General features: G+C 38.7%; 1 protein-coding gene across 27 annotated transcripts in view; it reads right to left on the minus strand.

The window, feature by feature from the left end:
* LOC112554591 (CLIP-associating protein 1-like) overlaps window positions 1-21,501 on the minus strand; it is an 85,870-nt gene that overhangs the window by 13,969 nt on the left and 50,400 nt on the right. For 14 of the 27 annotated variants that reach the window (XM_025222545.1, XM_025222475.1, XM_025222510.1 and 11 more), the window contains 18 exons: window positions 20,742-20,812; window positions 20,273-20,410; window positions 19,724-19,936; window positions 19,230-19,297; window positions 18,136-18,165; window positions 16,631-16,792; window positions 11,539-11,646; window positions 10,038-10,046; window positions 8,737-8,895; window positions 8,161-8,273; window positions 7,926-8,039; window positions 6,201-6,236; window positions 4,867-4,970; window positions 4,546-4,609; window positions 4,112-4,275; window positions 3,760-3,838; window positions 2,613-2,618; window positions 673-696 (listed from right to left, as the gene is read on the minus strand). In XM_025222545.1, the coding sequence (XP_025078330.1) occupies window positions 673-696; window positions 2,613-2,618; window positions 3,760-3,838; window positions 4,112-4,275; window positions 4,546-4,609; window positions 4,867-4,970; window positions 6,201-6,236; window positions 7,926-8,039; window positions 8,161-8,273; window positions 8,737-8,895; window positions 10,038-10,046; window positions 11,539-11,646; window positions 16,631-16,792; window positions 18,136-18,165; window positions 19,230-19,297; window positions 19,724-19,936; window positions 20,273-20,410; window positions 20,742-20,812 (1,662 nt within the window). The remainder of the gene's footprint in view (window positions 1-672; window positions 697-2,612; window positions 2,619-3,759; window positions 3,839-4,111; window positions 4,276-4,545; window positions 4,610-4,866; window positions 4,971-6,200; window positions 6,237-7,925; window positions 8,040-8,160; window positions 8,274-8,736; window positions 8,896-10,037; window positions 10,047-11,538; window positions 11,647-16,630; window positions 16,793-18,135; window positions 18,166-19,229; window positions 19,298-19,723; window positions 19,937-20,272; window positions 20,411-20,741; window positions 20,813-21,501) is intronic. The other 13 variants (XM_025222538.1, XM_025222580.1, XM_025222495.1 and 10 more) reach the window with 13 other exon arrangements.

The following is a 21,501-nucleotide window of genomic DNA, read 5'->3' on the forward strand; positions in this document are numbered from 1 at the left end:
GCGGTAGTACGCATGCGAGAAAGATAGGGAAGGATGGAAACGGAACAAGGAGGGGAAGGAAGGAAAAGAATAAAGACAATCAAAATCTTTTAATGCAGATTATGAGGCTACAAAAATAAAGGCTATTTTAATGTCTTCTTGTAAAATGCCTAACAGAAACATCAATTCAGAAAACATCCAACAAATAAACATAGCAAGACACATCCTGCAGCTTAATAATTTGTGTCTTACTTACACCTAAAAGTTAGCAAAAATATCGCACTTCTTACATATTGCTGCAAAACTAAAATGCCCTCACCAAATAACCCAAACATAGAGACTACCATGCTGTCATGTGATAGTGGTGTCACTGGCTAGTGCTGCATAAAGAAATGTCAGAAAATGTAAGTGAATTTGAAATCAACAGTCAAAAAGAAACTTTCCTTTTTAAAAAATAGTTTTACAAGAACCAAAAGTACTCCTTGAAAACAATCCTACCAAAACAGATGTCAAGTTGATGACAGAGTGCAGAAGTTAACAGTCACAAGGGGACGAAAAGGTGTGCAACAGTGCTTTGGTGCAAGCAGCAGCAAGTAGAGTTACAAAGAACCTTTTAAAAGAAAATGGAAAACAGCCAGACTTTCCATTAAAAGAAATTCACAATGAACAGGAAAACGGCCACTCAAGAGTTACCTGGAACTGCTTCTCTTTGGTCAACTTAAAGGAAAACAAAGTGCACATACACCAATTATTGAAGCAGCAACAAGTACACTCTACCTTGTCAGAGCAGCTCTCTCTCCAATAAGCAATGCACACAAATATAATTCATAAAACAATAATTATTCACCACACATCTGAAGGGGGAAAAAATAGTCATTAATCAAGTGGAAGGGCAATGCCGATTTCTCCCAACTGGTCAGCATTATCTGAAAATCTTGGGAGGTCTGGGCAGTGGTCTGCCAGCTCAGCTGTTTACCGTAAATGCTGCTGGTAAGATCCAGAGGAGTCATGTGGAGAGACAAGGGTCGCTACAAAGGTATGTCAGGTCAGTAAAATCTCCGTTTTAAGCATTAACATATAGCATGCATAGTATTTACTGCATAATTCTAATTCCTGTTGGACAAAAGGGAGTCACCATGACAAATGGGCCCCTACATATGAACTAGGACAAAAACCAAAAAATGGGACTAGGCAAAAAGTGCTATGGAACTGACAGAAAATGGTAAGATATAAAGTATGGTGTCACTGACAAAAAAAACAGTAAGATATAAAGTATGGTGTCACTGACAAAAAACTTTCCTAGCTTGATGGCTCTGCTGGTAGAGGAGAAACATCAGCAGGTAACCCTTAAGCAAAATATGGTCCTAAACAATCTTCTAATCAATATCATTTTGTTTTTTGCTGCTTTAATATCTCACTGAAATAAGTGGCATTTGCAGATAACAAAGACCTGATAACAGGTGCTAACAAAGAACTCCCAAGATCATACCAGCAGACTGACAGAAAAAAGAATGGAGACCAGCATTGACAAGAGCAAGGTTATGATTACTGGCAACAGCAAAACAGACTCTGTTCACCAACACAGAGAAGAGAATCCAGGCATTCAAGAACAAGTGCCTGAGGAGAACACAAAAGCAATGACTTTATAAGAAGCATGGTTGCCACACTCGAGGAACATCTGAACCTCTACTTTGGCCACATAACACAGCACCACACCTTGTTGAAGACTATCCTTCAAAATACCTTAGAGGGTGTTGACACTGCGATGGTCAGAGGAGGAACTAGCTTACGAATATCGAAGACTGGAATGATTGTCCTGTGCAGGTCCTACTTACTATCACCCCCCAAAAAAGGGAGTGGTGGGCCATGTCTATCCAATTCTCCCCCCTCCCTTACCAATAGAGGTACCAGTCAGTAAATTTTAAAGGAAAAGGTTGGCCAGGTTTTCTTTTTTAGCAATAACTATTCTGCATGCCACCAGCCATGCTATACTTAGCTATACTTTTCAGAGAAACAATTTTATGCTTTTAATTTTGCATGAGAAATAAAAACGGCAGAAAAAGTTAGCATGCACAGACAGAACAGAGAAAATATTCATGGTAGGTGGCAGCTGGGAAGACAATACTGCCAACTGAAGAATAAGCATGCTTATTCATTTCACACCTTGCCTAAAATGTATGTGTTTACTACAGACTTTTGTTTGTCTCCTGACCCATAAAGGGTCTGCTATCATTGTGTAACTTTAACATGGTGTAAAGGTAAATGATATTTTTTTCAAAATAAACTTTATCCCTCCAAACCAACCCACCCACCCACCCCCCACATACACATACTACACACCTGAAAGCAATTAAACTGAAGGCACAAAGGAATCAGGCATGATTGTACAACATCAGGCACATCAGGGTAGGACAAGAAAATCCATGCTATTGCCTTTGTCGACTTGACACCTTTCTAAAATAGAGTGACTGGATTGTTTCATTTGCTAGGACTTAATATGGTTCTCCACAAAATTCAACCTGATGAAGCTCTTCCTCCCCAAACCATTCATGTGTGAAGTCGACAAAGACAATGCAGGTAAAGCACCAAATGCTTCAGAATTTCAAAAGCACCACAGCTGGTAAAGTCTTTACCTTTTGCTATTGGTGTTAGTGGACAGAAGAGGAAATAAAACAAGATCATCAGTATCATACATTTATTGCCACAGGGAAACACTGCATATTCAAGTGCATGATTCACACTATTAGTTTGCTCTGGCGATGGACTTGACAAAGAATGCAACAAGTCCAGCATCTTAATGACATCTTAGAGGCCTACGCTGCATATTTTTGCAGGATAGACTTCAATCACTCGTACAGAAAAAAAAATTTTTCTAAACGGCCTGTCAACTGAGCATAATAATGGTTTACAAGCAATAAGATGAAAGGTAGACTATTTTACACTCACTAAGAGAAAAGTTCAGCTGCTGTTCAAACTTTGAGAGTTTAGTTAGAGGCCTTCACAGCCTTTTGTGGCTATTTTAATGAGGTTCACTCAGGCCACAAAAAACTCTGTCTACCCACCAACTGTCTAGCCACATGGCTCCATATTCCACATCTTGTGCTCAAGCTGTTATTCCCTTACAATCCATACAACCACTAGGGAATGGGAGCATTACTTCTTTTAGCATAACCCAAGAGGCTTTCCTTTCTTTCTCACAGTCCAACCACAAAACCTTCCCATCCTCTCACTTTTCAAACTCAGCTTTTAACTTGTACATGGTTACCTATTCATTGCATGTAATTATACCAGAAACCTTCACATCTAGCAAAGTACTAACAGAAATACTCCAGATGCACCTAAAACTACAGATAATAGACCAGACAAGAAGCAAAAGGTTAAAGGGGAAAATATCTACACTAAAATGCCCACAGCAACAGTTCTCATGACTCAGCAAATGATCACATCTGCTTCAACCAAGTAAGTCAGTAAACAAATGCAGTTTGTAACCATAAATCAGTCTCAACATTATGTTTAACAAGAGAAAACAGAAAAACAGCAGAAAAAAACATATATATATATATCCTTGTCCAAAACAACTAATGTTGCTGTACCACACACGAATCTAAGCTTTTTCTAGGTTAAGTATTTTTTGATATACAAATCAATGCACGATGGAGCAAACTCTAATTTTGAAGACAAATGTCAAGAAGACTAGCAAATGTAACTGTCAGGTACAGGATTATCAAGACTGAATTTGACCAAAATTTATTTTAAAAAAATCAAATTCAAATAGGTTACCTTGAGATTTGGTGACTGTGTTTGGTCAATAATGAATTTAGTTAATGTGTTGAATTGATGATCACATGGAAAAGTATCCCTGAAAAATGTAAATGCACAGTAACTTAAACAAAGCAAGAAACAGCTCAGTTACAATATTAAAATAAAAGTATAAACAGACACCACTGCGAGAAATTCAACCTACAAGTAAACCAAATGTCAAATTCAAGAAAGAATATGTGCAACATCTATAAATTTTGTTTTAAATTACAGGTGAATATTGTCATTTCTCTGGTGACAGACAAAAGGAATTGTCATCCCAGATTTTACACTGATATGAAAAGAACACTATTAGTGCAGAATGTATACGCACTTGATAGTATCCAAGGTACGCTGGAGCTTGGCCAAGACAGAGCCCAGCATATCAGTACCAGTCTTGTTCAGAAGGCGCGTCAACAAAATATACAGCCAATCAGTCAGATCCCGCGCATGGATCATAGCCAGGTCCACAAGAGTGTCCAAAAATATGCTAAACACCTGCAAGCATTCATCAAGCTACAATAAACCCATTAGATTTTTTTTTAAAAAGCAAATGTACAAGTTACACTCTCCAAAACATCTCAATAATTTATTTACCACTTAAAATTATGTAACAAGCTAAATTTTTTAAACTTTTGTTATCGTCAATATTAAAAGACTCATAAATCAGCAAGCTGAATGAAATTTAAACTTCATATGCATATTCATACAGATTTTCATGCATGCAGATACACGCAAGTACACAATAACTAAGAACAGTCTGCTTGCCTTGCTATGTGGATCATGAAACATTCGTGAGAAGATCTCTGTAACTTTCTTCAGTTCAACACGGCTGAAAACAAAAAAGAAAAATGCTTCATGTTTTGGAGTAAGTAACATTATACATGATGTAACTTTTTTTATCAGAAATGTACAACTTTATGGAAAACTTATTAAGAAACATAATAAGATGGACAAAACTAAAAAGTAAACAGCAGAAAATGTCTACACTACCTCACGACAGAAATAATATCTATTTAAAAACAAAAAAGAAAATAAAACACAAGCTTGCATCTTCTCTCTCTCGTATGCACCCTGTCCACCCATTACCTTAGATATCTGCCTGATCGAAGAAGATGCTGCAGTGACACAAGTCCGTCTTTTCTCTCTGTGTAGGAACCACTGCCCAATAATGCCAATATCTCCTGCATGTCCTGTGAACAAGAACAGGGTTCTTTCAAAATCGCTTTAGCCCTTTTCTAGTCTTGAATATCTTTCACTCTGACCTCACATTAGATAATATCCACCTCATAGGACCTTCACATAAGATGCAGGAATGGACATGCAAATTCACATACTTACAGCCTCTGTGGCATTTCTCTTTGACTGTAACTTGTAAAACCTTCTAATCTGGCAATCACTCATGCCTCAAAGCCCACCCACTCTTAAATTATACCTTTATATGATGACAAATACAAAATAATTAACAATGCACTGAGGTGTGAAGCAAAACTATCTTTTACTTGAAAGTCAAATAACAAAATGAATATTTGTTAGTAAAAGTTTAAAAATCTTTTCTTTAAATGCAAACAAGCCAAGCAAGATAGCTCTAAATTTTCTTTCGTTAAAAAGAAAATTTAGGTGCAACTCAGGAATACCCAATAATACTATTTAAATACAAGACAAAACTCTGACTAGCAAGAGCAGAGTTCATTCTAATTTTTTGTCAAAAAAATAAAGAATAAAGAAAACGAATAAAGGAAAGCATCAAATACGAGCACAACTGATAAAGATAATGATTATGATGATGATGTCTTATGTAGCCACTTCATGCTCAATGCATTCTGAACTGGGTCAAGCTAACAGGTTTAATTCGCCCTTTAACATGTAGGTCATACTTTCAAAATAATCATAGTTCTCTAGTGAAATGGAATATATGTAACAGGAAGAGGCACTTTTAAAAGCTCTCACAATGCCAGCATTTTCATTGAACCACTCAATACACACATGTCTGAGCAAAAGCTGGAAAAATAGCCAATTACAACAACTTTACAGCAGTATTGATAGAATTCTAATGATATTTATGTCAGAGTATTTTAAAATCTCCTTTCAACAGGTAGCCAATAAAGAACAAGTACATTTTTCTTCAAGGCCTCAGCCAAGCAGCCAATAAAATGGGGAGGTGGGGAGGGAGTGGCCTTTCAGCCTATCAGTTTTCATGATAAAACTCTTAACCTGAATTTTGATTATGACCTAATCTTTTACAGAGACATAAGCATCAACAAGACAAAATGAAAAAGAACCCAAAAAGCAAATTACTAACAGAACGATGAGCCAGTGTTAACTAGTAACTAGTGTTAATGAACAAGGAAAGATGAACAAGGAAAGAAAAACCCAAGAGAATAATCTGCAAAACAAGACACTGAACACTGCTGCCACAGTACCTTGACATGACGACCATCCATCACATCAGAGGAGGTCTGTGTTTCATCCCACGTGAAGTGGATACCACAAAAATAAAGGTGGGGAACATTTTTTTTAGCTCTGAGGAATCTTTCATCTTTTTTTTTCCTTTTTTTTTAAATCTTCCTATCCCTCAAAATCTAGCCACACCCGTAGTTTCATTTGTGAACTGTTCACTTATCACAGACTATGCTTTATATTGTAGGTGACAGTAATGAAACACACATTTAGTAGACTCAAGTTTTAACTTACCTGAAATAATGAGGTCAGGGAAAACTAGTTATATGAACAATTATTGTTTGTAATGACTTTATTGCATAGCTGTAAGCAGCATTTGGTATCACAGCCTTTATATAACACCTGCATTGTAAATAACTTCTTAAGAGGGTCGCATGTGCTGTAACAATACTTTACATTATAATCCATGGGACTGTAAATCAGTTTGTGGTTGTAAAAGCTTTTTATGAACACCACTAAACTAAGCTAATCCTCTACCAGGTGGCAAATACAACGGCTACAGCTTAAGTTCTGCTTACTGATTACTCATGATTCTCAGATGCTGGACTGCTAAACTACAATCACTTGAAGTTTTTCACTTTATGTAAATGAGAGAAAAGTTTACAAGAATGTATATGTCACAATGAAACATAAAACTAGAGCTGATCTGTCAAGTATGTCAAAATATGGAAGCAAAGGTCATTTCCATCTGATGACCAGCAGTAACAATTGTGTAGCATTAGCAATGATATAACCTTATATAAATTATGAACTAGAAACCCAAGAATAAGCTAAATCAGCTTATAGAATTCTTCTTGTAAGTCTCAATTTCAATTTCTTCGCTTCAAAATTAATGTTGTATTAAAAAGAAAACTGTTAGGGAGTCAAAGGTTATACTGGTGAAAGTTTGAGACACCCAAGGTTTGAGAGGTTCAGAGGGTTCAAAACAAAAAAAATGTTACAGATATTAGAGGCAGAAGGATTTTTCTAGATATACATATTGTTTCTTCACATCAGTATTTATTTCTGCCACATATTTATGACAAACATTTTCCTATAATGTTAGCAATAATATGTTATTCCACCAGTCTGCCTATGTTGGCAATTATAATCGTCCCCCTTTTCCCACATAGCTACACCACCTTGAAATGCACAAGAATGCAAAAATATTTAAAATTTAAATACGTCAAATAAATCAGCCAAGCAACCGCAGAACCAATTAAAAGCTTCAAGGAAAGTCACAGCATAAGGATGTACACAACAGAGCTCAGCAGAAATTTCCGTTCCTGACCTCCTTCGTATTAACCCCAAGCATTATTCAAGCTTAGTATTTTATGTAACAACAGTTAACATGCAGTGTCCTGTTCTATTGCTAGTTACCATGATTTTTTGCCTATTTTCCCAAAGCTAAGAAGGTTAACTGTGTTCTAAAGGTAGTTTACAGATACATTCATGAAGCACATACATATGCATACAAGCACTCACACATGTATTTATTTTAAATATCATGAATCACCCGGGCCACTGTAATTATAAAAAATTGTGAAGATAGTGACTTTGGGAAAAAAAAGCCTCACATACTGTTCACACTTAAGATGCTGACAGGTGAACTGTAGACTGGAAATGACAATATTTCATCACACAAAAATCAGGGTCTATTCAGATTAGCCTGGTATCTCTATACACATGCAAGATGTGACTGTACAAACCTCTGAAGTACGTCCACTGTATGAACTGTAAGAGCGTTCAGAGCACACACTGGATGTCTCACTGGCCGCATCATCCGAGTCATACATATCATAGCGTTTTCTCCCTGGGCGTGACTGCAGGAAATAAAAACAAATGTACCATACAAAAGCTGCTTTCAAGGAGGAATGGGAAGAGAATACTACCAATTCACAAAGTGTACCACGTAAATCTTGGGATCAAATAATACATCCTCACCAGAGCATCATGAAGGGCATCTTCCACATCTGAGCCAGGGCGTAAAACTCTCTGTGAAATTAAACCTCCTGATGTGCCAGGAATTTTACTTCCACTCAACCGCCGCTCACGCCCTGAACAGGAAAATTACTGGCAATGATTTTGTTCTCACTATGGATTTCTTACAATATGTAATTCTCTACCCACCTCCTACTACATTATGATCTCAACTTTTCCTTGACGAAGCAGATAGATGAGTGGTTAGAGCACTACCTGCTGTACTGAGAATGGCACTGGTTCAATACCTCTGAGGACAAATTTCCCCCAGTTGCCTCAGTTGCCAAGAATGGGTACCTGATTCTACAAAGGGATGGGGAAGGTAAAGCAGCAAGGGAGAGGAGATGGCCACCACCCTCACACTACCTTTGCCCCAAGGAAAGTTAAGTCTCTAACATCTCACTTCCCAATCTAAAAAAAGATTAGGGAATTACCTTTACCAATCCATCATTACAGAACTCAGAAAGCAAGTAATTAAATCAAAATTAACAAAAAGCACTGCCAAACCTTCTTAACTTTCATCTCTATTGAGAGTCTTACCATAGGCTACCCTATTAGGGCTTGCTTCTCGACTGGTCCCCTGACTTCTTGGAATGCCTGAACGGCGCTTGCCTTTAGGAGTCATGGGATCACGCGATGCCCCACCTGTGTGTGTCAGATAGCTTCCTCGTGATGAAGGTGATGTGGACCTACTGCCCGCTGTTGCCAGGTGACCAAAAAAAAAACCCCCATGATAAGACCATTATATACATAAGCAAGACCTCCTCCAAATCTACACAAAACAAAGAAGCTTATTCAAAATGTATTGTCTCAAAGAAACAAAACATCAAATACAAACAGCATGCTTTCTTTCCCAGACCAGTAACTTTTATATCATTTTGTCTCAAAGAAACAAATCAAATATAAACAGTATGCTTTCTTTTCAAACATTTTTACAGATCAGTAATTTTTATATCATTGAAGTATATTAACACCATGCATATTAAGCAATTAACATTCAAAATCCACAACAAAACTCTTTAAAAAGCAAGTAGAAAAACTGACAACACAAAGAAACATGTGCCACAATTTGACTTCATATCTAAATGTCAAAGTCCATGATGCTTTTTCAAAACTGTGACACCATTTTAAACATTTTGATCATTTTAATACAAAATATTTCACTGTATTAAATGCAGAACATAATACATATAAATAAATTCAGATATGATTCACCTAATTGTAATTCCAGACATGCATATATATATGTGTGCGTGTGAGCACTTAGCACGTGTGGGATCCCAGTGAGCACAAGTGTTTGTTTATTTGTGTTTACTGCCGTGCCAGCAACTGGGGCTATATCATGGCCAGCACAAGTGTACATATTCATAGGTAAATGCATCCAATATTATTTATAACTAATATTAATTTTTCTCATATGATTATTATTCATTAACAATATTGAAATGGACATGTTATTAACATTACTATCAATATAAAATTATTTTAATGTGTTTATATAAAATGAAAGATACAATATTCGTATAAGATGTTAGTTATCATAGAAAACACATGAGTTACAAAGTGAATATGCTTCTGACTATTTGTGTATAATAATAACAGAGATTAAGCACAAATATTTTGGAGACATAAAGTTGTTAAAATATTATTTAAAATCAGTCTACTAAAAACAAAAGTAACTTGCAACAGTTAGTCCAACCAAGAAACATTTCTTGCGAATGTGCATGTTAGGTACTAATGTGCAATTTAAAATATTATGTAGATTAGAGTTTTTATGGAAAAATCAACTCTAAACTTTTTTTAAAAATTGGAAAAATACCAGTCTCTTGTTTAGTACTCACGTCTTGTCTCTTCAAAAGACAAAAATTGCAGAACCTGCCACTATTATAACTGAAAACTGCAACTACATTTACATTTCTTGAGCTATCTATTCTCAGAACTCATCTACTTCCCAAGCCTACCATTAGCAACATCTGAAAGGATGCTGTTGACAAAAGACCTTCCGGGCTCCATTTTAAGAGGGGAATAGAATAAAACTGACTTCTTCCCTTCAGGTCCCTGCATTTTGACTAACTTTACAACTGAAAGCTGATCAAACTATGCTCGGGGAAAAAAATTCACAACTATGCATTAAAGTTGAAGCTAAGCACAATCTTTCATACAGTGCCATTCCAAGCACAAGAAAACAAAATTCCTTGCAGACATATGATGCAACATAAAAGAGTTCAAACTATGAGTTACATTACTTTCCACCACAATCTGACTTAAATCCACTTAGATAAAGCAAACACAAAACAGAAATCAGGGGGATGGGGGTTGAGTCATGTTTTTCCCCTCCCCTTCTTGAAGAGGGTGACTAAGGAAGCAGTTTACCTAAAGCTCTGGCCATGTTGCTGAACAGAAGGACTGCACTAAAGCAAGGCATGCAAGGCCTGCCACTCAAACACATGCTTGCTGTGAAAGAGGATTTATAAGAAAAAGAGGAAATAAAAGTAGGGCAGGAAGAGGACATTGTCTGAACCTGCTATACAAGAATGCAAATGGTCTTTAAAGGGAGTGTATGCGCTTACATGCTGCTTGTGTACAGAGTGAGCCCTTGACCTGAAATACACTGTCTGCTTGCAACTAATAAGGTGAATAAGCGGCACCCATTAATCAGCTAGCCTAGAAACCATGGAGAGCTGGCTATGAGAAACACTCCATGTTTAACGCTTGCCATTGATGTGGACAATTAGCATCCAGGATACATTAGCCTAGAAATTAAACTTTAAACATTCAAGTTAAATCCTGCTTCGACCACTGCTGTAAATATAGTGGAAAGGTGCTGCCAGCCCATTTAACAAGTGGATATAGTACAAATACTTTGAGATTCCCTCTGGCCACTTATTCAATGGATACAGTGAGTTACATGAGTGCTAAATATTTTAACAGCATTTCAGTCTTAATTATGTCTAATCCTAAACAAGTGCAGGGGGAGCATGCATGGGTCCTCCACAAACACCTCACCCTATTCAGCCCATCCATAAGACTGACCGGTCTAGCAGTTACCACTTTCATTTCCAAAACAAGGATGTGGAGATATAAAATCAACTAAGTTTTATTCTTCAAAGGAAAATCTTTTCTTTTCAAATCAAGATTATGTTACAACTTAAGCCAAAAAAAAAACCAAAACAACAACATTATATATCGATTCAATTCGTTGCTTTTTGCCCCCTCCCTCCTCCCAGTGGTAACATCTGGACCTTCAGCATCAAACAAACTTCTGCTCATGCTTTTTTCAAGTCAATGGCAGTCACATCTACCTAAGATAATGGGACTGACAGCAGTGGCCCCTGTACTCACGCTGGGACTGAGACACGCCTATCCGAGATCGAGTGCGGCCTGCCCTCTCCGGAGTAACAAGATTTGAAACAGCTTTACTAGTACCCAGACTGCTAGATTTCTGTCGTGCTGCAAAGAAAACTGTGAGGTCAGCATCAAGCTTTGCATGTCACTGCTGCTGCAGACAGGTGTGTACAAGCAAATCATGAAAGAGACTTAAGAAGTACAGCACACAAATAAAAGCATTCAAACAATACAAGCTGGCAAGAGAAAGTTATGACCAACTAGAGGTAAACATCTTAAGGATGCAATACTTGAAATAGCAGAATGTTACATTTATTTCTTTTCACAAATATTAAAACATTCAAAAAAGTGTCAAGCTGCAAACAGAAGGACTGACTTGAATCAATTGTTATAATCAAAAACTCTTGTCCAGAGAGTTGAACATTTCTGCTAAAGCTTAATAAATGTTGTCTGAAAAAAGAAACATTTTTTACACCCATCAGGGCTTCTGCTTACGCAAAAAATTGCGTACAGTACGCATTATAAGTTCGAAGGACCCCTTCAATTTTCGTCAATGGGGTCCCCTCCAAAGTTGGGCGAAGAACAGGGACCCCTTAAAAATCTGAAGAAGGGGTCCCAGGGACCCCAAAGAATTTAGCCTTAGCAGAAGCCCTGCCCATTATAATAACCAGTGCCTACTCAAAAAGCTCCTTCCTAACAAATTACTACCCCATCCCAACAATGCATTCAATGTTTTCATAGCTTGCTCAACAAAAATACATTTTAACATAGTGTGTTTTTAAAAACTTTTACCCCTTTTCTTGCCACAAAAAAGTTGAAATATCTGGCAAGTATTTTAAAATATGTGATTACTTGAAAAAAGAAATTGAGATATTTCAAAATTAACTATGTTTCACTTTTTTAAATCAGTTCTAACACTGTCAGCAGGTGTAAACTTCAGCAAGACCCAAACTGTAAGCTTAAAAACAAACTCTGCCATGCTTTTACCTGGGATTTCAATGATGTAAGGAAATATTGAGAAATGAACAGACTTGGCTGCCTTCCCTCGCTTGTCAAACACTTCTACTTCGTAGGATTCTGATCTGGGGCAGCCTGTTGTTTGAAAACCCTCTGCCACGTTAGAATCAGGCTCTGTGTCAGTCTGTCCAGAATCTAGCCCTGATAATTCCCTAGCAGTTTCTGACAGTGCTCTGGTGCATTTGTCACACTGTGACAGGTCTGCTATCTTTCAGTTTCATTCTGTTTATAGTATGGCTCTCTCTGACCTGGAACTAGCTCACAGCTTTTGGACTCTGGGCCCTCCTTTAATGTTTCAGACAAGCCAAAGTTTTCAACATCTTCCCCTATAGAAGACCTTGTTGTGTGCCCTGGTGGTATGCTGTAAGGATAATTTGTAAATCTCTCCCTTCCACCTCCATCTTCATAATCCCTGATGACAAACAGCTTGTGCACAGGCCTGTCATCACCACCTGCTGTGGAGCACTGCCCCTGGGACAAGGAAACCTCTGGTGACAAATGATCAAGGTCAGACTCTGCAGTGCCTGAAACTTCCCAGAATCCATCACCATTTTCAGCTTCCTGCACCAAGATGTCCAAGTTAAAGAATGTTTCCCACTTGCTGAGTCGTCCACAGCTGCGCCTTTCCAAGGCTTGTGGTTGGTCTGCCAGTGGCATTGGTCTTGCCCAGTCCTGGCTGGGTCAACTGCTGGACAGGTTCTTCTAAGACATTGTGTCACTGCATCAGGGCACAAAACACCCTCGACCCACATTGCTCACATAAGAGTGCGACAATGAATGTTTATCTGCTTCTTTCATTCAACCTATGCAACAAACCTTTATGTCTGTATAAGCATGGTACCTTTTATGTGTTTCTTATAACACATGTTCTGTTCTGTCTTCTTGCATCTGCTGGCTATCTGCACAATCCATTTATTACTTTACGCCCAGTTTTGCGTTATTGAGGTCTCTTGGATTCACACACGAAAAAGTAAACAGCTGTGTCTATTTTCTCACAGGTGACTGCAGCAATTTCACACACCCACAGAAGCGATCAAGGCAATGCTCCCTTCCCTTCCTACTTCCAAAAGGCATTCACAAGCCTTCGACAGCTTTCTTGGCAGGACACGTCAAAAGCTCCTCCCACAAGACTGTGTTAATCTGGGGAATGACAGGGCAGCCCTTGTCCAGCAGCACAGCTCATGTGTAAGGGGCGGGGAATGTATCTCAAAGCTTTAATGCCATCAGGCAAGAAGTCACATCTAGCCCATTTCCCTCAGACAGGGGCCAGGGTTAGAGGATGATAAACCGAACATCAAAGACTATTCTGGTGTGGCTGCTCACCCAGTTACTTGCTCCCCTACACTCTTTTTAAACTGTAAAGGGAAAACGTTACTGAGGGTAAGTAACAGTAAACTGTCTTGAAAGTATCAGATAACAGTGTTCATAGTGTGGCTGAGTGCCCATAAAAGGGGAAGGAGGGACTCCCCGTGAACGCTGGCAAGACTGACTAACCCTGGCGTGTACTAAGATTAATAGATACCCAGGGTAACTACCTTCGGTAGTCAGTAGGATACGCGCTGACAGGTGGAGCCAAAATAATAGTCTCCTGGCGCAAGTAAGCGGTAGGCGGAATCACAAAGTTTTCTGTTTGCTTTTTTTTTAAATTCACGTCTATCCTTATTCACAAACTTGAACCAAGTTTGGTGACTATTCTTCACACTGAAGCGACAGAGTGCGTGCGCACGCTTGTATGCCTCATTGAGAAAAACATCGGCAGTATATTACATCCAACTACACAGCACCTAAAAACTATCACGTCTCACTTTCAAAAGCTTTTCGCCCCCTCCCTCTCAAACTTTGTCGAGTCACAGGCGAAAGCTGTACAGAGTGAAGTTTAATCCTTGGGGAGGGGAGTATTTTACGCCGAGCCAGGAACTAAGGTTATATCACGGTAAGGCAGCCAGCCCTGTAAACAGATGCCATAGGCAGAACGAACAGCGAGCCCCGAGACGAGAGATTAGTGACGTAGGAAGATGCTCAGCTTGGAGGGGAAGTGTGGGGGAAACAATTATCGACGTTCACATTCTTTACTCCTCATTATCCGTTTTGATCGGCCGTTGACCCCGCCCCCTTTACCCCGGTTCCTACGCCATTGGAGCTGACGACAGCTAACCCAACGCTAACCGTTGCGCCACCGGACCGCCCTAATCCTTGTCTGGATATAAAGTCAGGAAGGTTGCAAAGGGTGTTCACTTTGTCAATTTGTACTGTTGAAGCAAATTTAAGCTGTTGGAATTAGTGTTCATCTCATGGTTTGGGTGACGGCTTAAAGCGAACGATAGTGTGAGGGTATCGTCCTGCAAACGACGCGACGTCACAGCTCCGCCATGTTTGTAATGAAACACGACGGTAGGTGCTACAGCGGACTTTGCTATTTAGATACAAATAACATCAAAATGCAAATTTAAAAAACGTTCATTTGTTTAAGATGGTGCTGTTGAATCACGAAGGCTCATTCCAAGACATCAGCGTGTCATTCGTAGTTATCCTCACAGGATACATTACCCTGTCGATGCCAATAAATGCAAGATGCGACTTCCCTTCTTCGACTCCTTCTCTCCCACAGTCACATCATCCTTATCTATTTGTTATTGGGTTGGGAAGTGGGAGGAATGACTGGGAGAAGGGATGGTCTTCAACGATGCCAGCTGAGTGTCTGGCGCTTGGTGTCTCCTTCACTTGTATCCCACCCCGTCACCCACACATACACACACCCTAAAACCTTTGGTTTACATTACCAGCAACCTACAAAACATGAAAGGCGGGTATGTCAAGAGAAGTGGGGTGCTATTGGGAACGTCTGGTCGTCTGTAAAATCCCCATCAGCTTCTGTTAAACAGAGAAGTCGCATTCTCAAGAGAAATTAAACCAAGAAGCCAAGTCTGCTTACACCTGTTGAAAATAGCTACTGTTAATTCCTATTCACACCTGCTGACAATGCCTACTGTTACCTTCATTTTTATACCCACTGTTACTTTTATTTTCAAACCTGGTGAAAAGCAAAATTTCCTTTTATCTGAACCTATGTTCACCTTCTGGTACTTAAATCAGCGCTTTGTGGTATAAATAGTTGCAACAACTGTATGCCATCCCCTCTAATACCATGGTTGGTGTGTGAATGGTATGTAATGATGGTCTAGATACAAACTAAAAATCAACAAGCTAACAGAAAGCACAGCAGGACCAAACGGTAAGCTGGAGTGAATGTGGACAAGTGCCACAACACCAGTACCTAATAACACCAACACAAGACGCTCAAACACATTGCTAAAAAGCTGCCACAGCATGCATTTCAAAGGCAAACACATCCTGTCTATAAGCTTTTGTCATTAATATAGATTTGAAACTATATGAGAATGCAAGTCTCAGTCAATTAAAAACTGTTAAAAACAGCTTAAACATTTAAAAAAGTTTTGCTTGGTAATTAAAGTTGTGTGCACTGTCCATTTTACCAATCCAAGCTGAAGATCTACCTGGCTTTCTCTACCTGAACTAACGAGTTCTTAGGTTATCAGCCAACATCAGATGTTTGGCCCCTGATTTCCTCTGGTCTACAAATACATCTCAGGCAGCATCACCTAGAGCCCATGCTTAAGGCTACTGACTTGACTTAAGGCACCCTTTTTCACTTTATCCCTAAAGTGTACTTTACATAAACCTTGTTCACATTTTTATCAATTGTAAAATGCAATGGTTGTCATATGGTACTTAAAGACTATTTACTGCAATGTACAGACAATATTTGTAAACTGATTATCTCACTGCCTCTTCTGACAGCCACATACCTTCACAACACCCAAACTCTTCCTTGCTTTGACATAGAGTTCACCTTGGTGAAACTAACTTTTCTAAACAGAAACAAAGATTTCCAAAAGATGCAACCCAGCAAGGAATGTATTTTCCAATAACTCCGGTAATCTCAAAACTTCCCCATACCCTGTCATTCACGTGGATAGCAAAGCCTGCTGTCTGCTACAGAAGTTAAGACTTTCAACTGAATGTGACAGGGTAGTCTTCTGCTTTTGCTTACGTAATGAGGTAGTGGCGCCCTTTTCCATTTTGTGCACGCCTAACAGTGTCGAAGCTCGCGGCCTACTGGTGTTGACTCGAGGCTGCACCCCACTCAAATCTACATCACTCCGCGAGCGAACAATGGGAACTGCCTGCCTAGGGCTTATGGGTATATTAACATCTGGAAATCAATGGGAAAAAAACACACAAAAATAATGACCACAATAAATGAAAATAATTGAAACAAATGAAAATGACTGGTCTGCTGGCCTGCGATTTTTTTCTTTAAAAAGGTTGAAAATGAGTATACACACTTTCAGAAGTGTAAATAAAGATACCAAACAACTCATCCAAAATCCATTGTGGTAAAACCAAAACTGAAAGCTCTGAAATAAAGGTTGCTCATAATCTACTGAATAAAGAAACAGTTGACCATTTCTTTGACTTTCTGTGAGGCAGTGGGGATGGGTTCTATCATCTCCCTACTTTCCATAAATGATCTGAAAGACAAGAACAATGACACTCCACCACCCACCCACCCACGTCCTTCACCAACTCCTATACACTCTTGTCAGTTCCAGTTTTAGCAATGGATTGTGAACAAGTTGCAGGTGCAACAACAAATTTCCATCATTAAGCCAGCTACTTGCAGGAAGCACACATTGTAATCACAATCTTAAGCACTAAATCTGTAGCTGTATACTACAAATGTGCTTGATACACAGTTTTAGTTTGGCACCAGTGCTTTGAGGTCACAAGCCAGAGCTCAAGTCATGCGACTTAAAAAAAGGTTTTTCTTTATTTCTGTATTAAAAAGTACATTTTTTCAAAGTAGCCACCTGTCTTTTGCTCTGGTTTAAGTTATTCTGATTAGAAAGCAATATTTGGGGGAAGGAGGGATTGAAATTACAAACTGCAGCATTTGGAGCAGTTACACACAAACTAAGAGCTGTTACAGCGTAGCTTATTCATGATGATAAAACAAAATATATGTTATGGTCAAGTTCATAGCCTGACGTAACTGTAACTAACCAGTGCGTGAAATAACATAATGACAAAATAACATACTTTCAGATCTAGTGTTGCTGTTTGCAGATTATACACGAAACTTTCCATTTTTTAATCCATTTCTTGTAACTCTTTCACATGCCTTTATGTAATAAAATAGTCCACATATTCAAAAGGATTTACCTGAAGTTTTATCCATCAGCTTAAATGAGACAGGCCCATGGTAACCATCCTGATTACAAAACAAGTTTTAACCTAGCTATTTTACTGACAGGAAGATCTTAAAGTAAATTCCAGTCCAATAAATGGATGAAAATTTGGGCTCCACCAGTCCTTGTTTCTCTGTAGCAATTAATCTCCCATTTATACATTTTGTCCTTACCATCCCCAAATTTTGCAGTTATGTCAGGTGTATGTTAAACCAAAGCAGACATCTGCAACTCTGCAGATAGGAGATGCTAACAGTGTTAGACAGTGATGCTTAGTGCCTTCAAGGTGGCCATTCTTAGATCTTACCTTTGGGAGGCTCTATTTCCACATCCACATCTGTGTCAAAGAACGTCAAGACCATACTTATATTTAACTTTTTCTTATATACTTTACAAGAGTCTCTTGAAACAGTCGCAAAAATTATGACATATTACATCTTTTTCACGTCAACTCCTGAAGGCTAATTTAGTTATGAGCACTTTTGTGTAGATCCTTGAGGAATACTACTAGTGCCATGTCTTTATGTCCTTGAGATCAAATGTTTATTTTTATCTTTGGGCTTAGAATTTAACACAACTGAAATGGGCACATAAAAATGTCTAAAACTAAAATCTCTCCAAGAACATATTTAAATAATAACACCAAAAGCATATCAATAGATTATATTGACAATAAACATTTATACACCATTAATTATAAACTCAAAACCAATACCCACAATAATTACCTAAATGAAGTTAAATAAATACATTTTTGCTACTATGGAAAAAAAGGGAAATAAAGACAATAAAAATGTCTGAAATGTTCCCCACCCTTCTTCTTCAGTCTGTAATCTAACATGTTATTTTCTCCTTGAATATCTTAATTCTGTGACAAAACAAATATGCCGGAAAAAAACTATGACCTAGCTAGCTGCTTTCCAGTTACTAGTTCCCTGGAAATCCACTTTTTGTATCACCTCAAATAAATGTAACTTATTAACATTTGATCTCATGATGCAAGTCAAGTGACAAGAAAATGCAGGCACCAGTCAGCAACAAAAATGTCAGCATCATGGCCCATGAGTGAGAATCAAATGCAGCTTATTCCTCCTTTGCTGGGATCTAGCAATGACACTTCCTTCTGCAAGTCTCTCTAATAAATGATAAAATGATATAATCTGCTTCTAAAAATGTATTATACAGTCAAATTAACAGCTTTTTCTGAACGGAAATGACGGGGTGGTCAATGTCGGTTTCAATGATTCAAAAATTTGCAAAGTCAGTCTGAGGACAATCTTGTTTTAAATATGCTAAACATCTTGCATCTTATTATTTATTTTAAATGGTTCCTTTTACTTGCTCTAAGTACTCTTTGAGTAGAATAAACAAAAGACGAAACCAACAAAATCTTAACATTACCACTGCCTGCATCACTTCTCGACGAGCTCACACGGGCTGCTGATGTCTTACGTGTGGATCCTGTGCGTCTGTGCATATATAAAACACAATGGTAATAATAATGCAGTGTACTTATATAGGGATTTTTCCCCAGCATTAGCTGGAAGCTAAGTGCTTTAGATACATAGACTACATAGACACAACATACCCAGAGGTGCACAATCACACACCTTTCAAGAGTAGGCATCAAATGCACGATCATGCATACACATATCACTTGACATTTTTTTCAATGTTAAAACATCTCTAAAATATTTTAAAAAAACATTTTATACACAGAATTTGCCCAAAACTGTGATCTTAGTAACTAATCCAAAATCACATAAAGCAATAATTACACTGCATGAAATTCACAAAGAAAAGTGTAACATTAAAAAACAGCAATTTTTTTTTTATTGAAAACTGTTATGAAAACTGTTATTGCCATTACACCCACAAAACTGAGATTTACTCACTCAAGTGTGCCTCCATACTTGGGAAGAGCACGGTCCTGACTAGCAGACCGTGCACGTGGTTTTCCAGGACGCAGACCTTCTGCACTGTTGAGGGAGTTGTTAGAGGATGAGTTACTTAACTCCCCTTGCAGCATTTTCTGCTTTGACACATCTAGACTACCCAGCAAAGCATCTGCCTGAGACTTAAAATGTTCTGCAAATCCCCAGAATGCTCTGTGGACGGACAAGACAGATGACGTTTGTTATAATTCCATGATTCTCTGAAACAATATAATATTTACAAACAAACAACAATCTGGAAACTGAAGTCCATTTCCTTAAAATTGATGGCAGAAGATGGCAGCAACGAGTTGAAATGGATACAAACTGTAAGAAATGTGTTTATTTTTTTTTTTTTTAAAAACCCATGAGGAAATCATGGAAAATAAAATGAGGCAAAAGAATAGAAATGAAGGTCACGAGAGAGATTTGGTGGAATGTGATTGCAAGGTATGTACAGATGTTTATTTTCACTTGTACAAAGGATTTTGCATTATCCTTTGTACATACTTTCTGGCAAATGCTCGTGCTTCGGAGTCAGCATCACTAATGCCACGCCGAATGGCATCTTGCAGTATGGCAATGTGCTTCTCCAAAGTGTGGGTGCCCCAGGAATGAAGCAGCTGATTTAGAAACTCACAGGCTTGTCTGAAAAATACACATGTTCACATCCTGATTGCTCTTTAAGAATGTAAGTGGGCAGGTAACAGAGATAAGCACTGAGAATTATGAATGAGCTGTACATTCCTCTGATCTCTACAAAAAAAAAAAAAAGTTAGTGGAAATATGACTTCTCAATACAACCCACTCAATCACAATTGCTGTTTGAGTTTCTGCTATGAGTCATGCATGTTTCATGAATGTACTTCATTCAGGATCTTACAAATGCTAGTCAATAAAGCCAGCTGTTGTGCATAGCTCTGCAATTGCATGAGCAATTGAAAAAAAAATTCACTCCACATCCAGACACTTAACTCACCTTCTTATTGCATTGGATTTGGATGACATGTTGCTGGTGACTATCGGAATGAGGCGACTGGAGTGAACATACTGGCGACATGGCAGAAAAAAAGAAACTGTACAGGTAGTGAAATCTCACTACAGTCAAATCTCCCTACTATGCCACCCCTCTACTATGCCACTCTCGGTATTATGCCACTTTTGCTCGGTCCCGACTATAAATTCAATGTAAAAAAAAATTTACTATGCCACCCAGACTCTCCCTACTATGTCACTTTTTTTGTGACTGTTAAAAGACACAAGTGAAATTCCGTGCAGTGCTCGATTATTATACTGTATGGTAGTGTGGGACATGGCAGTTAGGTGGATGGAACATAGCACGCACACAGGGAGGGTGGAGGCTGGCGATGGGGGGTGGCACAGCCACGTGACAGAGGGAAGGTGTGAGGGGTCGACTAGCGACAGGATGCAGGTGCGCGGATGTGGTTGGGAGGGGTGGAGGATGAAGAGGTGAGGGGGAGAATGAGAGGAGACAGCGAGCGAAGCCGACGATTCTTGAGAGCTTTGGACCAGACCTGGGCAAAGGCCTCCTGTCTGTGACCGGCCCGCCCGCCAGTATATATACTATACATACAGTATTAGGTAAAACTGAGGTAACTATATTAGTCCGGCCCTCTAAAACCATCCCAATTTCTCATGCGGCCCCTTGGGAAAATTAATTGCCCACCCCTGCTTTGGACTGACGGGTAACTTGAACAAATGCAGCCTTTTTTACGAAC

Source organism: Pomacea canaliculata, linkage group LG2, assembly GCF_003073045.1.
Source record: "Pomacea canaliculata isolate SZHN2017 linkage group LG2, ASM307304v1, whole genome shotgun sequence".
Taxonomy (NCBI): domain Eukaryota; kingdom Metazoa; phylum Mollusca; class Gastropoda; order Architaenioglossa; family Ampullariidae; genus Pomacea; species Pomacea canaliculata.